The 20,483-nt window shown below is 43.3% G+C and overlaps 1 protein-coding gene across 1 annotated transcript in view; it reads left to right on the forward strand.

Annotated features, from left to right (window-relative positions):
• Positions 1-4,109: 4,109 nt before the first annotated feature.
• RAB32 (RAB32, member RAS oncogene family) overlaps positions 4,110-20,483 on the forward strand; it is a 48,236-nt gene continuing 31,862 nt past the window's right edge. The window contains exon 1 of the mRNA XM_090041012.1: positions 4,110-4,441. Within this exon, the coding sequence (XP_089897138.1) occupies positions 4,228-4,441 (214 nt within the window). The 5' untranslated portion in view covers positions 4,110-4,227. The remainder of the gene's footprint in view (positions 4,442-20,483) is intronic.

Here is a 20,483-nt window from a genome sequence, read left to right on the forward strand (position 1 = left end):
ATAGAGCATGATGACTCAGAAATGAATCCATGCAATGTTAGCACCGTTAGGCAGGCAATCGTGATTCACAAGATAAACCCAGAGCTGTCAAGTAGGAATCCATTGTGTAAAAACATTCTGACTTGCTGGGATCTTTCAAAGTAATTGGCAACAGGAGAAAAACCAAAAACAATAATGCTCTATTTGTTTTTCCATAATCAAAAAAAACCAAACAAAAATCAAAAACTAAAAAAGCATCAGTGAAAAACTTAGAAGTTGTGAGAAGCAAAGATTTCTAGGGTGATATCTTTTATTGCACCAACTATGTAGTTGGGATAGAGTTCAATAAGTTCTTGAATGCAAGATATTCTTCCTCAGGTCTCCGTGAGGAATGTCTTACATTCCAAAATTTGTCTAGCTCTATCCCAACTATATAGTTGGTCCAATAAATGCTATCACCCTAAGATATCCTTGTCTCTTGTATCATTTCTGGATCATCATGGCCCCATAATTATTGTCTTTTATCTTCAAAGTTAGCATTTCCTGAGGGAGGCCTCAAGTCTAAAAAGGTTGAGAACCACTGCTTCAGGCACAATGTGGGAAGGTAACTAGGAAAGAAAAGAAGCCAGAGGTAGTTAGCCAAGTTAGTCTGAAGGCAGGGGAGAGATGTACCTTTAGAGCTCCTATACACATCTGTTTACAAATTAGTGCTAAGTAGTATTCATTGGAACAGACTTGATTGAGTCTGCTGGAGCAGTTACTTAATGGACTCCAGCAGCTTCTGTATCATGTCTATTCAGTGTGCCCATGCTTCAAAATGGCAGTGGGGTGCTTGAACTAAAGCTTGTTTGACCACTTTGAGTGCAGCACGCTGAAGACACATGACGCTGTGGGCGCCTTAATTAGAGCGGTTCCTGTCCTGGAGCTGCTCTAATTAAAGCACACCCCCTCCACTGGAGGAGCAAGCATATAATTCCCTTACAGACTAACTAAGGGCCTGCTTACATGTTGCACTTTATGCTATTTAAATGTTGATTTGTGTTAATAGTAGTTTGAGTTTGAAGCAGTCACATCTTCAGGCTAAAAACCTTCTCTTACTGTCCCCCACCTGCACAGCTGTGATTTGCTACTAGAGGGCTGGCAAGCAGGGGCCTGACTAAGGAGGTCCAGTTGTGAGTTGCCAGGACAGGGCTGGAGATGAGTGGGGCAGGAACCTGAAGCTGCGAGATGGAGAATTAATGGGATGGGGGTGCATAATGAAGTGGGGGGTGGAAAGGAAAAGGAGGGGGAAATGAAGGAAGTCACACCAAAGGATAAAATAAAAAGGTAAAACAATTAAAAAGAAAAAAGAAAAAGGAAATTAAAGAAGGTTTCATGTTTTAATGAATTGGGATTGGAGTGTGGAGGATGCTGGTGGTAATTCCTGGGGTGGCTGGGAGGTGGGAGCCATGAGGGAAGGGGCTTTTGGGGGCAGCTACTACCCCTGCCCTGGGTAGGAAGCCCCAGGTCATGCGGGCCCAATCCAGCTCCCTAAATTGTTCCCTCCCCATCCCTCCTAGACCCCACAGCTCGGCCCGTTTGTGCCCTGTGACCTGGTTAACTGGCAATGTGCTCTGCAGGCTGTTTGCATGGAGTTGCACCCATCGGGGTGAGAAGGTTACAGCCCTGGGGGCAGTAGGAAGAGTTGCCTTGATGCCAGGACTGCCCTCCCCATGGGCAGCAGAATTCAGCAGGTGGCAAGTTTGTCCACATAGACCAGAAATGGGGGGGGAGGGGGAAGGAACACAGTAGCACAAGGTGCTGGAGGATGGCAACTTGGGCAGCTCGCCTGTAAGGCATGGCCACGCGTGAATGAAACAGGACTTGAGAAAGATAGGCTAAAGCTGCCTGGAGTGGTGCAACTTCAAACCTGCTTCAAAACTAGTTTTGGGTATTCCTATGTGAATGGTCCAAGGCCTAAGTGCTCCATGAACATGTTACAATGCCCTGAGACACTAAGTCAAGAGAAACCTGATAGAATCATCCACACGGAGGGCTGGAAGGGACCTCAGGAGGTCACCTAGTCCCACCCCCTGCTCAAAGCTGGGCTCATCCCAGCTAGGCTAGGGACAGACATTACACATAAACCAGTTTAAGTGATCAGAAACTGGTTTAAACCTGTAACAGAACAGATGTTTGTGTGAGCTTGATGCCGAATTATATAGGACTGAATTAAGCACAGGCTCAGACCTGTTCAATTTAAAACTTTTATTGTTTCACAAAGTCATAAACTAAAGGAGGTCTGTTGGTTCACGAGGTTCCCAAATCAAGCCCTTGCTCTCTAACCCAGAGGCTAGGTGCGGCTGCCTGATTCAGTAGTCTCAGAACTGGTCAACAGCTCATTTAAAAGGAGTCCCTTATCTTTTTTTAGGCAAAAGATACAAAACTGTCCCCATGGTGGAAGTGAGGCATCTAACATAACTTTACTATTAGTTATATATGATAGCACTTATACATATGCATTTCTAATTCTTACTTCTATTGGTTATTTAGTTAACTTATCTATAATATCAGGTGATACGCTTTGTATTATAATCATTATGCTTCTTATGTTAATCCTTAATGACCTTTATATTTCTTATGCTAATTTTCTATAACCTAAATACATTATTCATCTATATGTTTTGCTGGTTTTTGCAGGGTCAAAAATGTCAAAACTGACATAATATGCGGTTGTTTTTTCGTCATTGCGGTTTAGCCATGCAGTTTCCTATTCTTAACAATGTAAGCCGCGTGTCTGCTATTTTTATCATTGTTCAAAGGTCAGAAGTTCAGTATTTTCATCTAAGGGTCAGAAAGTGATTACCAGAATGTCAATCGCTGACTCCTCAATCTCCTTGAAGCATTCTGGGAGTTTTAGTGCATTGTTCTAATGCTAGGCCGTGCTTAGCATAAGCACTCTCTCACAACGTTTAGTGCACATAACCCAGTTTGAAAATGGCTGAAACTGGTTTGAGATAAACCTGGTTGAATGTAGTATCAGACACAGCTGATTTGGCTCAAACAGGTTTATGTAATGACTGTGGATTGCCCTGAAGTCTCCAGGAATTAGATATACATCTCCAGGAGACTGCTGAGAGTCACCTGGGCAGGGGGGAGGGAGGAATAAATGATAGGGCCTTGAGGACATTATAATAAATATTATATCCTATTGTCATGAATGATGGCCACCCTAAATACCACATGTACTCAAGGAACCTTGCCTGTCTGTGTCCTTAGACCAACCCAACTGCAACCAAAAACCATAGTAATGTGCATTCCCTTTCCTGAGGTAATGACTCATTAATGTCATTACATCATGTGATAAACCTCCCGTGGGATAGATCCAAACAAGAGTTGGCAACCCCTAATCCCAGCCACCGCTTTGTATGCCTGTGCCTTACTAGCCTCCAAAGATGGCGAGCCCAGCACCCCTCTGGCCAGCCTCGTCCCAGCGCTTTCCTCCCCTCCCAGGTGAAAGAGTGCTTCCTAATACCCCACTCCAACTCCCCTCGCCGCAACTTGAACCCCTTGCTCCCTGTCCTGCCTCGTCCCCACTGAGGACACTCCAGCTCATGAACGCCGCATGCCCCGGTGTCGGGGGGGCACAGCGAGCTCCCGCACGTGGCGGCGGCGCTGTAGGTGGCAGCAGCAAGTGGGGCGCTCCTGCAGGCGGCCACAGCGCTGTCGGTGGCTGGAGGAGAGGATGGCAAGTGCCGACTGCTGGCCCGCGACCAGCAGCAGACGCCACCGAGGCCGGAGTGCCTCCAGACGCCATGGGCGGTGTCAGCAGTGGCAAGCGCCCACAGGTGCTACCAGCAGTTTCGATGGCGCTTTTCGCAGGGGGTGCACCGCCACGCTCAGGGAGCGCAGGCGGGGTACGCGTCGCCAGTGCTGAGGCCTGTCCAGCTCCATCCCCTTTGCAACCTGCTTTCACATTCCTCAGGTGTCTGAAGGGTGAAGACGCAGCAAGGGAAGTTTTTAAGGAGGAGGAAAACACTTTCCTACGCGGAGCGGAGCAACCTGCAGTTGCAGGACGAAGAGGCACCAGACTCCGGCTCCTCCTCCTGCTCCCGGCCGAGCGGGTTTATATAAGGCTCGGGGGTTTCCGCGTCCTGTGACTGCAGTCAGGTGGTTGCTCCTCCCCTGCCCTCCCTTCGCCTGGCGGGGCGGAGCTGCTGCGGCGAAGTTGCCACAAAGTTGCGGGGCGAGGAAGTTTGTGCCGGCGGGATGGCGGGCGGCGGGGCGGCCGAGTGCCGCGAGCATCTCTTCAAGGTGCTGGTGATCGGGGAGCTGGGCGTGGGCAAGACCAGCATCATCAAGCGCTACGTGCACCAGCTCTTCTCCCAGCACTACCGCGCCACCATCGGCGTGGATTTCGCCCTCAAGGTGCTGCACTGGGACAGCAAGACCCTGGTGCGGCTGCAGCTCTGGGACATCGCAGGTAAGGGCCGGCGGCAGGTCTCTCCCGGCGACCGGCCCCCTGCTGGTCTCCGCACCCTCCTGGAGCCGCAGGGTGGCCGTCCCACGGGACACTCCAGTTGTCTGCTACTCCCGTGGTACGAAACCCCGCGTCTGTGTCCTCTGGTTTTTCTCTTTGAGAGAAAACGGGCAAAACCTCTTTCAAGAGAAAAACAGAAAACATCAAGGCACCAGTATTTGTATCGGTAGAGGACAGAGTAGCAGACAACTGGAGTATCCTCTGTGAAGAGATTTCGCCATTTTCTCTCAAAGGGGAAAAACAGGCCAGAAAGGCACCTGGTTTTGTATCCATAGAGAACAGTCAGGCTGGCCTCTACCGCGGCCACCCTGGTGGTGATCCTGTCTCTCCCATTCCTCTGGTGTCTAAAGGGAAGGGGGTTGTGGGGTGGGACAGAACAAGGAGCAATGGTCTCCTGTTGCAGCCAGGGAAGTTTTTTAGCTAGGAGGGAAAACTTTCCCATGAGGAGGCGAGTGAAGTGCTGGAGCAGGAAACCCAGAGAGCTGGTGGAGTCCCTGAAAAGCATGCGCACCTGGGCAGGCAGCCTCTACCACTGAAAAGCATTCGCTCAACTTCTTCTTTCTTTTGAAAACCTAAAACGGCAGGTCATGCTGCCACCTTTCTTGGGTGTGGGCTGTTTGCTTCAGGTTTTAACATATCCTTGCTTGTTTTGGTTTGGTTAGGAACTGTCTAAGAGCTGGGCTCCAAAAAGAAATGACTTCCACCCCCCAGCATTCTCATGAGGACAAGGCAAAGTAGCTTACGCTGTTAATAACTCCTTTCAGTAGGGCAGTAACTGAACTGCAAAGCTGTTGGTTCAAAAATGGGTAAATCTGGCTCTTCTGCATCTGGCCAGTTTTAGGCTGACTTGAAGTAATGCTCAGAAAAAGCTACCAGCAAAGATCACTTGGCTTGGATCAGGCATGCCCACACTACCTTATCTGGGACCGCATTTATGTGAAGGGCAAATTTGGTCTTTCTGCAGCTTCTGGTGACGCAGTAAGCATTGCTTCATGCTTAAGGTGGTTTGTTTTTTGGTTGTGTGTGGTTTTTTTTTTTTTTTTTTTTTAATGTTCTTAGTCTGTACCAATACAGAAGAGTGTAACTAATCCTCATGCATTTCTTGTTAGATGCATCTAACTTCTAGCTTACTAACCTTGAAAAATGGGGGGGCACCACCTCCAAAACCTGCAGCTGAAATCTTTGCTCACATCCTGCATTAATGTATAGAAGAAAGAAATGCCATCTGGTGCAAACATCATGTTTCTGTTGAGGCATATCTGGTTTGGAGGAATAGGCCAATGATAAGGGTTTTTGCTCTGTCAGCTTGTCTTCTGCTGCTGTGTCAAGTAGCCTTACAAATGTAATGTTACACATTGTTTGCTCTGTTTACTCATCTCTAATCCACTTTGTATGGCACTCTAATCCAGTAATACCTTTTATCATTTAGTTTGTACATAGGCCTTGAGGTTCAGCCAGACCTCTGTTTTCCATCCTCTTCCCAACACTTTTAATGAGCCTTCCTAGGGCTGAGGGACTAAGCTTCAAATTTCACCATTTTAATATGTACTTAACCCCATGAAAGCTGTGTTTTTAACACTTGCCTTCAAAGGGCAGCTTCTGAGTGTTGGCACCTTTCCTGGGAAAAGTAGCTGCTGTCTTACTCCTGATAATACGTTAACCATATAAAATGAGGTAACTACTTGCATAACAACAAATGGTCTTGTCATTCACAACTTCAATTCAGGTACCAAAGCTGTACTTTTTTTTTTTTTTCCCTACTGAATCTATCAGAACTGGGATGCAGGACAAAAGGCTAATGAAGTGAAAACATGAATGAGCAAGGCAACTATTCATTCAGTGACTCACTCAGGTGACTTTTGAAAAGCAACTACTTGTCGGTGGCTTTGGGTTTCCTAAAATCACATAACTTCTTTTATAGTGGCTAACAGTAGGATGTGGTGATCCTGAGTTCAAGATAAACTGGATAGAGAGAAATAAAGAACTTCTTGAAAGGATGAGCATATGAAAACTTATGCTTTGCATCTCTGGCCTAGTCTGTAAAATGCAAATATATCCTGCCTTCTGCCTGACATCAGACTGACTTCTTTAAAATCACAAGACTGGAAAGGAGGGCAGCGGTGGAAAGGGAGAAGAGGGCAGTGCTGAGAGAAGCAAGGGGGGTGGAGAGAACAACAGAGTAATAAACCTTACTGACGTAAAGCCAATCCAGGTAATGGGATAAGACTCAAAGCAACTACATCATCAAAATGATGGTGAAACAAATAGGTGGTCCCAGTAACTATGTTGGTATCACACCTGATCTTTACACTTTTGTTGAAAGGGTTATATTCTGGAGTGGTGACAAAATGGTGCACTTTCCCTGGATGCTGATCATGAATTTTATTGTGTTTGGGTGGCTGTCTCACTAGAAATTTCCTTTAGCTGGTCACTGGCCTTCTCTGTAGTTGTATGTCAATCTTTGGCACCAAAGATTTGGTTTTGGTTATGGTATGACAGCAGAACATCAAAAAAGCTTCTACAGTTGCTGCTAGAAGGACAAAGATTAAAATGTTGTCCACTGTTTAGTTTGTCTCTTATGAATTCCTACACTATTGTATGTACTGCTGTTAACTCCTTGATGGAAAAACTAGTACATAACCCATTACACTAGAACAGAGGGGCTGCACCTGTCACAGATTAGCCCCACACCCTCCCCAAGTGCCACTCCAATCCTCTTCCCTGCCTGATCTGCTTTATTCCCCAGGCTCCCTGTCCAACTTCCTGCCTTGCTTTCTGTTTCCTGCCCTATCTGGTGCTGTGCTGCATGTCTCCTACCTCATCTGCAGCATGCCGCACAGGTGCTGCCCACATACAGAGTTGGGCAACTTGTGGCTAGAGTAAACGTATAGTGATCTTTTTCACTTGACACCAGCTTCTACAGACAATCCTTTTTGTCTTGCTGTCTCACAGATACTAGGAGACACAAGTTGCCTACTTACATGGTTCCCATAATACCTATTGGTGGCTCTTAAACTCTGGCCTATATTGCTCACAAAGATGGCTGCTCTTATGAAATGGAAAACTAAGCCTGTTTCTGTTCTTGGTGTCCATTCTATCAAAGTTACTTCCAGCACACAACAATTTCCACAGCACATCTAGCCTGTTATAGACCCCTGCAGATCTTCGTGTATCAGTTGGTCTGTATAGGTCGACTATACAATCTTGGTTACGTCATCATCTTGGGAAGGTAGCCTGCAAAAAGTACAGAATTTAAGTGATAAATCTGGCTTGCTTAACTGCTACAGACAGGTTGAAATGGAAAAGAGAAAGCTACTGCTTTAAAAATGACTACAGTAACAGGCCTCATAAATAGAATTAATATTGTATGTCTTCTCAAACCGTGTCTTTATCAAAGAGGGTGACTGAGACTCTGAACATGTGATAGTCATTCCCTTTTACTCCTCAGATCAGCTGTCCTCTCGCCTTGTATAATGCGTGTAGATAACTGTGGCTGCCTGAGTGTACCACGTAACAACTTTAGACATGGTTTAGGAAACGTAATGCATTAATTACTTTGAGCTCCACTCTCCCTCTCTCTGAAGTGAGTTATGCAAACAGTTGAAAGCAAAAATAAAGGTACATAGTGCTTAAAGTGACTGCATGCTGAAAACTGATGTTAAAACAAAACTGCTTCTAAACTTGAAAGTTTCTTGCAAATTTTGAGCTTGAGGCTTGACTGGGGTGGGCGGGGGGAAAGAGCAGAGGGCTGAAAGTATGATACTAGTCCATTTTTACCAGGGCCTTTTTTTCTAAGCGGAAGACTGAACTGAGGATTCCTTCTCAGTTTCTGAACTTAGAATTGTTAAGAAACTTACTGCCCTTTTAGATGGAGTTCCTTAGCTCTAGGGCTGGATTCTCATTGTTTTCTTGCTGAATGATAACAGTTATTTTATTTATTCATATGGAATATAGCAGTCGAATGACAGAATAACCTATAAACAAGTGCACTGACGGATAATACTAGTGTGACATTTTGGATTTGATATGCATTGCGAAATGTTGTCAGTAGCTTGGTGCAGGTCTTCATTGCAGCCATAAAAATGATAAATAGGACATCTTCCCCCATGGTGGGTGCTATGGTTCAGATCTTTCCACAATCATGCTTGGGGTATTTAATAAAATTTCATTTTGTGGTGGGTAGTTCTATCTACCTTGTCCAGTAGAAACCCTCTTCAGTGTTGTCCAGCTCTGTGTTGGTAAAGTGAAGCTAAGGGGTTTTTAATGTGGGGTCTGTATGTCTGAGGGGGGCTAGGTCATACTTCTAATGTGGCTCACTTCTGAAGTGATCTTTTTGTCTTGGTACTAATTGAAATGAAAATAGGGTAGGCTTGCACTTTGCAGAGTAACCAAAGTCAATTTACTTATAATCACAAGCTTTTGAGAGCTGAAGCTTGCTTCATCAAATTCTCAGCTTTGGACCTTTTAGAATTCTAGTCTAGAGATGGCCTAGATATAAAGTAGGTGCCAGGTCTTTTTCTCAAATTGAGAATAACTTCCCCTGTGTAGGAGAAGAGAGAATGCAAGATAGATTAAGGGAGTGGAAAAAGGTGTATGTGGATTTTTTTTTTAATTTTTTTTTTTTTTATTTGGTGTACTGAAGGCATTGTGTTGCGTGTAGTCACTTAATACTGTAAGTTGCAATCTTTCAAAGGTTACATTTAGTGGATCCTTGATCATGAGAGAGATTTGGAAACCAAATGTCCTGAACTTTCCAAACTTGATCCTGGTATCTTTTAAGGAAAATCTATGCAGTGACTACAAAAGGTATTTTGCCTTTTGGAGGCAAAATCCTAAGGCACACTTAAGTTTAAAAGAATTGAAAAATTCTCTATTGAGATCTGGTAATGTGATTGACCAGGCATTTGCTTTCATATGTCTCTCTATAAATGTAGTTTAACCAGCCTGGTTCTAACAATCCTTAGGAGCATGGAGGGAAGAACTACGACTCATTCTGGTGTGATTTCACAGCATTTAATGAAAGGTGCCTTAAAATTAATTATTTTGTTCCAAGTCTCTTTCAGTGTATGGTGGAGGATATTTTCTTGGGTATTATTATTAATATTAACTTAAAAGCAACTGGCTATTGCGATACATCACACTTCTGTGATTGATCACTCTGGAAGGGGACTCTTCAGAGACTTCTGAATTATAATCTTTCTGGCTATCAGGCTAAATAGGACCTGGTCAGTAAGACGTGTAACTTTAGGATGATCTTTTCTGACACTTCTTAAAGAAATGACTGCTGTTACAACAGTATGTTGGCTGATTTTTAAACTCAGCATGGTATTAAAATACCACCATTCTGCAAAGAAAAAGGCATGGGACTGGGATTGGTCTGCTTTGAAATAATAAGGTCATTAACTTCACTGGAAGATGATGGTAAAAGCACTGTTGTAGTTTAAATGGCTGAAAATACTTGGTATGAATTTTGGTAGCTTGTTATCAGTCTCAAACTTGGATAAAGAAAAATGGATCTAAAACATTAGATGACCAGTATGCTTTAAATAAAACAATACGACTGAAACTTGCCAAACTTTCTCCTAATCTTGCATTTTGTGTTTTTTTTTTTTTTTTTTTTTTTTTCAAATGCTAAAACTATGCTGAATTCAAACAGATGCCTATGCAAAACTTCTGGGTAATGGGGCTCTGAGTTGCTGCAACTTTTTCTATTTTGAGGACTTCAAAGCATTTTGGCAGATGTAAGGAAAGTAACACGGGTGATGAAACTTTATTAGAAGGAATGAGTAACCCAGAGCTGGGAATAAAACCAAAGGAATATATTGCAAAAGGGTTTAGGCACCTGAAGATAACCGACTTAAAGACTTGTCAGGATTTACACAAGTTGCTGTCTCCCTGTGACCCCATGGTTTACAGGGAAGTAGATGCTAGAAATTGGGCCAGTAATACAAAGAAGATGACCTTCATAACCTAAACCTACCTGTGATTTCCCACTCCTCCCCACTATTCCACTGGGGTAAAGGCAAACAGAATGCATTACTTGCTTCACACTACCGTATTGGTCAACAACAAAAGTAGATTGTTGGGTAATAAATAGACTTGTGTCAAATCAGTTTGCTTGCTACATGTATATGGAGGGTTACTGTAATAAGGTTTTAAACAGACTTGTAAGTGGAATTGAACATGCATATCCTTAGAATTTTTTTTTGGGGGGGGGGGGTTCCCTAACAGTTGCATGTTTTAACTTTTGTTCCTCTTGTAAAATCAAGTTGGGAACTTGTGTAATTCAGTCTTTTCAACTCTAGCAAAACTTTATTTATATGCATGCCCTCATTACAGAAGAGTTTTTCAAATATTAAAACTGATCTTGTACAGAGCTGCCTGTCCAGGTCTGCATTCCAAAGCAAGTCTCAAATTCTGCATTTGGTGCCCTTTGTCCTGACATGAGGCTTTGCAAGGTCTAAAGAATTTACTTTCTGCCAAGTAAGGAGATGTAAAGCAAATAGTAAAAGACTCTCTTTTGTCATGTAAATAAAGAAAAGCAATAGAACTTTTATTGGAGATCAGAGAAATCCAGCTATTGCTTGCATGTTCCAAAACTTAATGAATACTTTCACTTGGTTTATAGTAAGGGTTTTAGTATTAAACAAGGTGGAGGGTGCAGGATAGTTGACGTTGCTCTTTTTTTTTTCTGTTTGAGATGAAAGCAGAACTCCCAAGAGTTTTCATATGCTTAATCTGGGCTAGACAGTTTCACATGCTAATCAGTTCAGTGTTCTGGAAAGGAAGTGAACCCATTTGCTATATTCCATTATTAGTTCACCTGTTGATGGCTCTAGTTGAAGAGGTTACGTGAGCTGCCCTGCACTGGTAAACAAACCCACTCAAACTGGAATGGGCGTGAAGAGGCTTCTGTAACCTGTTTTGGGGTGGTGGTGGGGGGAACAAAAAGAGGGTGGAAAAGGCATGACTGCAACTTCTAAATCTACCTGGGAAGAAAAAAAACTACCACTCCCTTCCTTTCTTTTCCTACCCCCAAGCTGGGAAAAACTTGAGGTGTGTATTACATGAGGAAAAAGTTTCTGGACCAGCAGAAACCTTTGCTTGGTGGGTGGGTGTGCATGTGGGGGTATCAGTGATGGCATTCATTCCCACATCTCTAGGAGCTCCCTCCAACCTGGGCCAGCCTTCTGGACCTAACTGTGCGCTATTTTGGGTTGATGCCCTGAGTTCCTTTTGTGGCTCGGGCATTTGGTTTGACCCATCATACCAAGTCCAAACTCGTACATTGCCAAGCCACGTGCCAGGCAGGGCCTGGTACACCACGTCTGGGTTCATGCTGAATCTGGGACTTCAGACCTGAGGTACTTGCCTGTAGTCCAAGGTAAAATCTTCTACCCCCCCCAAATAAAAGATTGCATATTACATTTTGGGGACATGCTTGTATGTGAGGAAAATACAGGTATTTAAGATAATGGTAATGTTAGCAGGATATACCCTGGCAATGAAAAACACTGAAGCTGTATTTCAGAAGTTGGCTGACTATCTATGGTGTGAATTTTTGCAAGAGCCTCCCAGCAGGACTTGAGGATGACAGGGGAGGGGGGTGGGGCAGGGGCGGTGCTTGCAGGAGTTTAGGAGGAAGGAAGGGGATCATTTCTTGAGGTCTGGGGTGAGAATTAATTGCTAAGGTAAAACTTGTAGGAGTGGAGCATTGTAAGTGTGATTGTCTAGGAAATGTGCAAGCTTCTTCTGTCTTTATATATACAGTTAGTCCAATAAAAGATATTGCCCCCAAAACCTCACTTCTGGTGAGATGATACACGATCAGCTTGTGAAAGGGGATTGTATAGTGTGGTATAGTGACTGAAGACAGTTTTTAATGTTTCAGTGAAGAATGCCTTGCATTCAAAAGTTTCTCTTTTTTTTTCTTCCCCCCCCCCCTTTTTATTTAATCCCAGCCATGCAGCTGGTCCAAAAAGACATCCCCCTTCCCTAATCCCAAAACCTTGATGCTTATATGAAACAAAGTAACTTACTGTGCTATGGTGGAATACTAGAGCTTTAGTTTTTAATTTGGTATTCTGTAAGGCAGTGGTCTCTAAGAAAACATTAGAACTTCTATTTATATTTATTTTTATCTAAAAAAAATAAGAAATTAAGCTTTACTAATATTTAATATATGGATTGACACTCACTCGGTCTGTATGTCAGACGGTCACATGTCATGTATGGTACACGAGGTATCCTGAGGGAAGAGTGGGAGTTCCACAGTGTGGTGGGGTTGACAGTGGCACTCTTGCTCATTCATTTGCTTTCAGCGTATTGCGACATTATATTGGGGGTGCGTACTCAAATTTTTTACTGATGGGGTGTGCGATCATAAACGTTTGGAGACCACTGTTGTAAGGCACTATGGTATCTCAAATGTCATAATTTTAATGCTATAATCACTTTACATAACACAGTAAAATGAATCCTAATCACTGGAAATGAGGGCAGCTTTCTTAGAATGCCTTTCTCTGTATAAGAATTTTAATAATGCATATGGAAAAATGGCTATAGCTGCCTCTTATGAAGGCAAGCAGTGTAGTTTATGTATAGTGGCATCTTGCATGTTACTGTTATGTGAGAGGATTGCATTCATTTGTTTGTTTTGTTGTGGATTTTTTTTTTCCCCTGCTAAATAGCAGATTTAAATTCAGATGTTCATTTACCAAAGTGGCGTATGACTACTACAAATCACTGCAACCTGTGGGGGCTGAGGCGGTGTGGGTGCTACAGCACATGGTTGACAGCCCAGAGGCTGCAAGTCTGAGACCACTTCAGAAGCGCTCATAGTGCAGCCCTGTCAGATTCCAGTGAATCTGCAAACTCTGCTGAATACTTTGTGACAAATGCAAGGAAAGGACTGCAATCTTGTGTATGTTACAAAGGTGTTCATTCACAGCAGTCTTCCTACTTGGAACAACCATTTTTGGCAGGGTATTTTTGTGTTGCATTGCTCCACCACAACTGAGGAAAGTGCCCTGAGCAGAAAACTATAAGCATTACTATGCCAGTCCCTTCTGACTTTATTTAGTGCTTCATGTTTGCACACATTCATTGCTCGCTGCAGAGGCTTTTAGGTTCTAAGCAGCAACTGCTGTTGGAATCTCAGAAAGCATTCAAAATTACAAGATGTACTGGCTGTCCCATTACAAGGTTGATCAGGATGCATTAAGTCATTTCTAGAAGGATGGAACAAGAATACTGCAGTACATTTTCCTCACAACTTCATTCTGAAGTATGAAGTAGAAAGGTCAAGTGAATTCAAGTGCCACTGCCAAAAGGAATAAATACTTGACATGGATCATCTAAACTTGTATATCTGTCACTCTGCAGAGTGTGGATGATGTCTGTCTTGCATGACTAGTTGTGGGGGCAAGGTAGGTAACTTGGAAATCATTTGTGGACAGCTAGTTTCAGTATATTTCAAGCAGAGAAAGGTATTTTTCAAACTAGAGAGGAAACAACTGGAGAAGTCCTTTTAAACCAGTTTAAATGGGAATTGACTTTGGCAGGCAGTATGGGTGGATCCGGCAATGGGGCTGTGGTCACGGATCCTTCGGGGTGGTTCACTGATGCAATGAAAAGAGCTCATTACATATTTGTCATAGATGAAGGGGATGTGGCCATAGACCCTCTCTGATCTTGGATGCCAGTGAGCTCTTGGCAGCATGTGCTGTGAACTCTGTGCTCCCCAGTGCAGGGTCTACCCAGCATTCCTGCTTTCAGGTAGTTCCTAAAGCCTGCTGCTCTCTACTCTTTCCCCACCTCCCACTGTTAAATTCAGCATCAGGGAAAGGAGGTACTGCAAGCTTTTGGAGTTGAGTGAAAGCAGAACCTGCACGTTGCCAACTGCTTCCCTCCTTTCCACCCTCGCTGAAATAAGGGGAGGGAGGGGGAGGGAAGGTAAGAGCAAAAGGCAGCAGGCCTCTGGACCTGCTTGAAAGCAGAGGCTCCAGGCAGGGTCTGGGCCAAACTACAGTGAACTCATATTGCTTGCAGCACATATGAAACTCCCAGTGCTGTACACAGGGCCTAGCCCAGGGGCAGGCAATTATTTTGGGCAGAGGGCTGCTTACCGAGTTTTGGCAAGCTGTCAAAAGTAGGTAGCCCTGCCCCTTGACGGGTGCCCCTCCCCCTGGTCACTATCTTGTGACTGGAAGTCCCTCCTCTTGCCCCCAGAAGTATTCTTTTCAGCAAGCAGTTTTGCCATCTCAGTACCAAAAAAATATAAATTTATATTCTACAAAGCAAACATCTAAAGCATTCATTCATTTGACTTCAAAAAATATTTTTGTCCTGATTTACATATATTTTTGTAGTGTATATGGAGGTGATTGCACAACAGCTTAAAATGAAGTCATATACCATACTCTTGTACTGTGTATGTGGTTAAGGGCAGGGGATATGCGTGCATGTGTATGGTGAGATGTGAATGTGGGACTCTTTCTATGAACATATGCACACAAACTCTGCCCCTTGGCCTGCACACCCCTGTGCTGGTGTAGTTCTGTGCTCCACAGTCTGGTGATGCAGCCAGCAGGCATGTGGTGCTGGAGTAGGGCCAAGGCAGGAAACTAGCTGGGGGTGGGGCAGGCTCGGCTGCTTAAGCCTGCTCAGGCTCCCTCTGGGTCCTGCTGCCCATGTCTCCTTCCAGCTTTCACATGCAGCCAGAAGCTAATAAATACTAATTTATTAATTTTAGGGGCCCCATGGGCTGGATAGAATGGCCTGGTGGGCTGGATGGCCCACGGGCTGTATTTTTTTTGCCTGTCCCTGGCCGAACCAAAGGTGGGTGGGGGTGTGCATTGGGAGGCTACAGCTGTGTCAACACATCACCCCCCCACACATCCTTGTGCAGACAGAACATCTTCACATATGAAGGTAAATGATAAGTTTGGCTCAGTGGTAGTGGTGTGGTATAATTTGGTGATGTTAGAGGAGGAGTCTTGTTGGGATTAGCTAAACAAATCTCTTTGAATTCATTTTTTAAACAGGTGTTCTCAAGAATGAATAGGAACTAAGTCGTCTTAATGACTGCAGTGCAGATTGTATCTGGTCAGCAAACTCTTAATTTAACTAAGAACTACTTGTTTGGTTATAAACAGCTTTTAACTTGATGTACCTATTGTCTGCATAAAGACAATCTTTCCCTGGTTAGTTAGAACTTTTGCTTTTTTTGTACAAAAAAGCAAGTTCTATCTCCTCAAAGGGAAAATTCTCTGTATTTATAAACTGGCTTAAATGGGGCAGGGGAAATCCAACAAGAGGCAAGAGGGTCTCCATTTATCTCACAACCATCCTATTTTCTCCTCCTTCTTTTTCCCTGTCCCCATCATGTACTGTTCCACTACTTGTCCTGTTTGTTGCCAGAATTTCTATAATTACCTGAAACTTCCAGATACTTTGTGTTTTAGAAAGTATTCTGCTGGCCCAGAACTAAGTAACTAGGAGTTGTGGGATTCCTCAATCCCTCCATGGTATAGAAGACACATTATTCTTTTAACATATTTGTCCTTTCTAAATAGTTGGAAATGATTCTAGACTAGAAGTTGTTGGCAGCCCCTTCATAAGAGGACAGCCTTCCAGTGAACAGGGAAATCATTTGGCAAGTCCATAGATCACTAAGTAGCCTGATTTGGGATCCACATAGAATCCTAGAAAGAAGGACTGGAAAGGCCATACAAGATCATAAAGTCTGGTTCCCTGCCCTGGGCAGGAAGTAATTGGGCTCAAACAAGTTCAACGAAGTATTTGTCCAGCCTCCTCTTAAAGACTTCCAGAGATGGCAGCTGCACCACCTCTGCTGGAAGTGTTCCAGATTCTAGTTACCTGTACAAAAAATAAGTTTTGGTTTTTTCCTTATGTCCAACCAGAACTTTTTCCTTGACTAGCTTGTGTCCATTGGTCCATATCTTCCTGTAGGTGGCTTTTTAGAAAAGATGTTCACCTAGATCCTGGTGTTCTCCCTTGACACATTTTCTGTCAAGTCACCTTTCAGCTTTCTCTTGCTCAGGCTGAACAGTCCCAGATCCCAAAGTCCCTCCTCATAGGGCCAGTCCCCCAGGCCCTTGAGCATGCAGGCATCCCTTCTCTACACTCTCTTGAGCTTGTCTCCATTCTTCTTGAAGTGTGTTGCCCAGAACTGGACACAGTACTCCAGCTGTGGCCTCGCCAATGCCAAATGGAAGGGGACGAGCACCTCTCAGGATCTGTTGGCAACACATCTGATGCAAACCAGAGTTCTCTGTTTTGCTCTGTTGGTGACTTTGTCACACTGGTGGCTCATTCATTGTCTGGTCAATTGTCTCCCCTAGGTCCCTTTCGGATGCAGTGCCAGCTAGTGGACCACCACCCGTTGCATAGATATGGTGAGGGTTCTTCCTACTCAGATGAAGGACCTGGTGTTTGTCCCTGTTGAACCTCATCTGGTTCTGTTCAGGTCCTAGGACCAGCTTGTTCAAAGTCGTCCTGAATCCTTGACTTGTCCTCTGATGTGCCCACTTGTCCCCACAGTTTGGTACTGTCAGTAAACTTAATAATTGCACTTTTCACTCCATCATCCAAGTCATTAATAAAGATATTAAAAAGCATGGGCTCAAGCATTGATTCCTGGGGTACACCAGTGGAAATGGCCTTTTCAGGATGAGGCTGCCCCATTGATCAAGACTCACTGGGATTGGATGCTGAGCCAGTTCCCAACCCACCTCACTAGGTCAGAACTCTCTAACTTAACTGAGAGGATTTCATGGAAAATGGTATCAAAGGCTTTGCTGAAATCTAGGTAGATGACTTCCACCTCCTGTCCATGTCCAGGTGGTTAGTTAACAGATCATAAAAAGACACCAGGTTTGTTAGGCATGCCCTCCCCTCTACAAAGCCATGCTGGTTGCTTCTCTGTACCCCGCCAGATGCAAACTTGTGGGTGACATCCTCTTTGACATCCATGTTTGGTTTGGCTGGGGGTGTGTGAAATAGTTTTCAGAGGAAGGACTAGATTCTGGCCACGTGGGTCACTGTTCTTTCCCTGCCTCTATTCTGATAATATATCTCTCTGTGTCTTATTGTATATCATAATACCACTGGGGACACTTCAGTGCTTGAGTCTCCCAGGTATTGATTCTAATACTGTAGTTATTTTTCAGGTTGGTCTTTTAAGGTGTCCTTGAATCTCTCCTACCCACCTCTGGAGCAGTGATTTGAGTTGGGAGTATAGGTAGTCAGGCATTCTTATAACATGCCCTGTCCAGCAGACCTGGTGCTATATAAACCTGGCTTCAATGCCGGTGATGCTGGCTTGAGCCAGACCACTGTCGCTTGTTCTTCTGTCCTTCCAGTTGATGTGGAGGATTTTCCAAAGGTCTCGCTGTGATAGTAATGGACAACCTCAGAAACACCTAACAGAACAAGTTTCAGACCCATGTAACAGGGTAGGGATGGCAATGGCTTGGTAAAGAGCAATTTGGTTGGGTCTTGATGTAATGATCACTGAAGACATCCAAAAACAGCACTGGCAAATTTTTATCCTGTGTTGATTACAGTCTTCTCTTTACTACTTTTTGGTGAAAGGTAGCAAGCCCTCCACCCCCAAACAAAACTAAAATGTCATGCCTATTGAATATACTTGGGTGTCATGCCTTCTCCCCCCTCAGGCATTTAGGAAGAAGGTGGCTTTCAGCTGAGGCTTTATGATCACCTTGGTCTTGATTGGAAACACAGCCATGAGTTGATTATGGCCCTAGATCTGATATGTCTGAGCTTTGTGCTCAATTTACTTCATTAAAAAAACCAAGCTTTTTGTTCCACATTAATCTGCTCTTAGTTTCTTTTCCCTCCCTTGCTGCCTCATAGGAAAGGAAGGGGATGAGCACAGTAGTATTGTATTCAGGTTTGCAATGTTTAGAAGTGTTTAAACTAACAGATGTAATTCCAGTGAAGCTGCAGCAGAACTCCCACCTGAGGCATTCCACAGAATTGCAAAGCTTACTGTTCAATAACTTGTGCTTAAAACAAACTTGGAGCTAGTTTAGACTTAAATTCTAACTATTGAGCTTTATGCCTCTTTATACAGATATTCAGTGAGGAGCAACTTCTGGTTTGAATTTTTTTCTTGTTTCGTAATGCTCTACTACAACTCTCTACTCCAAAGGCATTTTTCCAGTTGAATAGAAAAATCCTGACACAGTACCAACTTCCTGGGGTGAAAGCAGAAGCACTCTTTGACTCGACCTAGCTCTGAAAATCTAAAGGTTGAATAAAGATGTCATTCCCCCCCGCCCCTTTTTACATCTTGATGATTTGCACCTGCATAGAATTGGATAGAAAGTCTCATAAAACAAAACTGGCTGACTGAATCTCTTCCTCTGCAGTAGGGAAGAAGCTCACTGAACAAATGGAAGCCACTATTTCTTGTATAAAAATACATGGCTGTATACTAAAATATTACATTAAAATTTTTGACTTTGTATCACTGGTTTATCTAGAAAACACTGTTTTTTAGTTGACTCTTGACAATCTTATTGGGAGTTCACCATATGACTTTGAGTAGTTTGACAAATATAAATAGCATAACTATCCCATACTTGTTCTAGCTTATGTATATGGAAGTGCCCACTCTTTCATGAAAACAATAACACGAGTAGATAATGGTGATTTTAAGCAAAAAAAAAAAAAATTGGGATACTAATATGCCTGCTTTATGACACACTTTAAGTTATCTTTCAGTTTATGCCCCAGTATCATTTCTAGTTTTTACCAGTGTCAAGCAGTGAATATAGAATTTGCAAAGATGAACAATTTGACAGTTTGCCAGTGCTCAATTCTAGTTGGTGAATTTGAATTTAGAACTTTCCACACAGTAAAATATTTGAGGTTGTGTTTGTTTGTTTGTTTGTTTTTTTTTCATACCATCTCTTGTTTCTGGAGAAAATGCTTTGGGGAAGGGATATTTCTCTTTCAGTGGTACAAAATAAGGAGCCCCAGCAGGCTGTGATAACTCTTTTGAAAGCTAAAACTATAGGAACTAAGTTGATGTCTCCAAGTAACCCTTTTTCAAAGCTCCCATACTTAGTAAGATGTTAAGCAATTCAGTCTTTGTCTTGACTTCAAGTAGATAGCTATAAATAATCAATCCCCTCGGTATCTCTATCCAGACCTTTTATGGATCAGGTCGCATCTGATGTTCCAAATTTAATCAGCTTGTACTTCCAGAATATCAGAATAGAAGAGCCACAGATGTGCAGTAAAGCACAAATGTTCTATTCTGACTCAGTTGCAGGTACTGTGCAACAGAAATGTTTAACTTACTACAACTTGCTCCACAGCTGTCTCTTCCATGCTTGGATTTATTTTCATATAACGTATTCAACATACACAATGCGTTTCGTTACCAGACTGACGGAGGACAAAAAAAAAAAGGAGCCTAGACACTACCTCACTTATCGTTAATCCTGACCTCCCTTTCTTGCCCCTGTAAGAACAAGTTTTTTGAGGTGAAGAGATGCTGACAATTCACAGTATCTACTTGAATAGCTGTTGTTTAATTGGAATCTAAATCGAAGAGAAGGTTCCAGGCATCATAGCCATTTTCTATGGGGATGAAATGGAGTTGTCCTAACTGCATGGGAATGGAAAGCATTATTCTGTATTATGAAATTGAGGTTGATCTTCAAATGCATACCTGACTCTCACAATATAGTGCAGTAACCTAGCCACGAAGTACCAGATGGGAATGCCTGGCAGGAGTGATTTTTCTCTTTTAAAAAAAAAAAAAAAAAAAAATCAGTCTCTGGCTTGTGAAGTTGTGTAACTTTATTTCTAGCTACTAATGCAGTCTCCAATTTGTAGTGAAAGGACCAATCTAAGATGGCCCCAAGCTTAGTAACTACTCCTGTAATTACATAATAGGCTGCTAAGCAAGTCTGACTATTAATTCTTT

This window comes from Crocodylus siamensis, chromosome 1 (genome assembly GCF_052110815.1).
Source record: "Crocodylus siamensis isolate JL-2025a chromosome 1, ASM5211081v1, whole genome shotgun sequence".
NCBI classification, from domain to species: domain Eukaryota; kingdom Metazoa; phylum Chordata; order Crocodylia; family Crocodylidae; genus Crocodylus; species Crocodylus siamensis.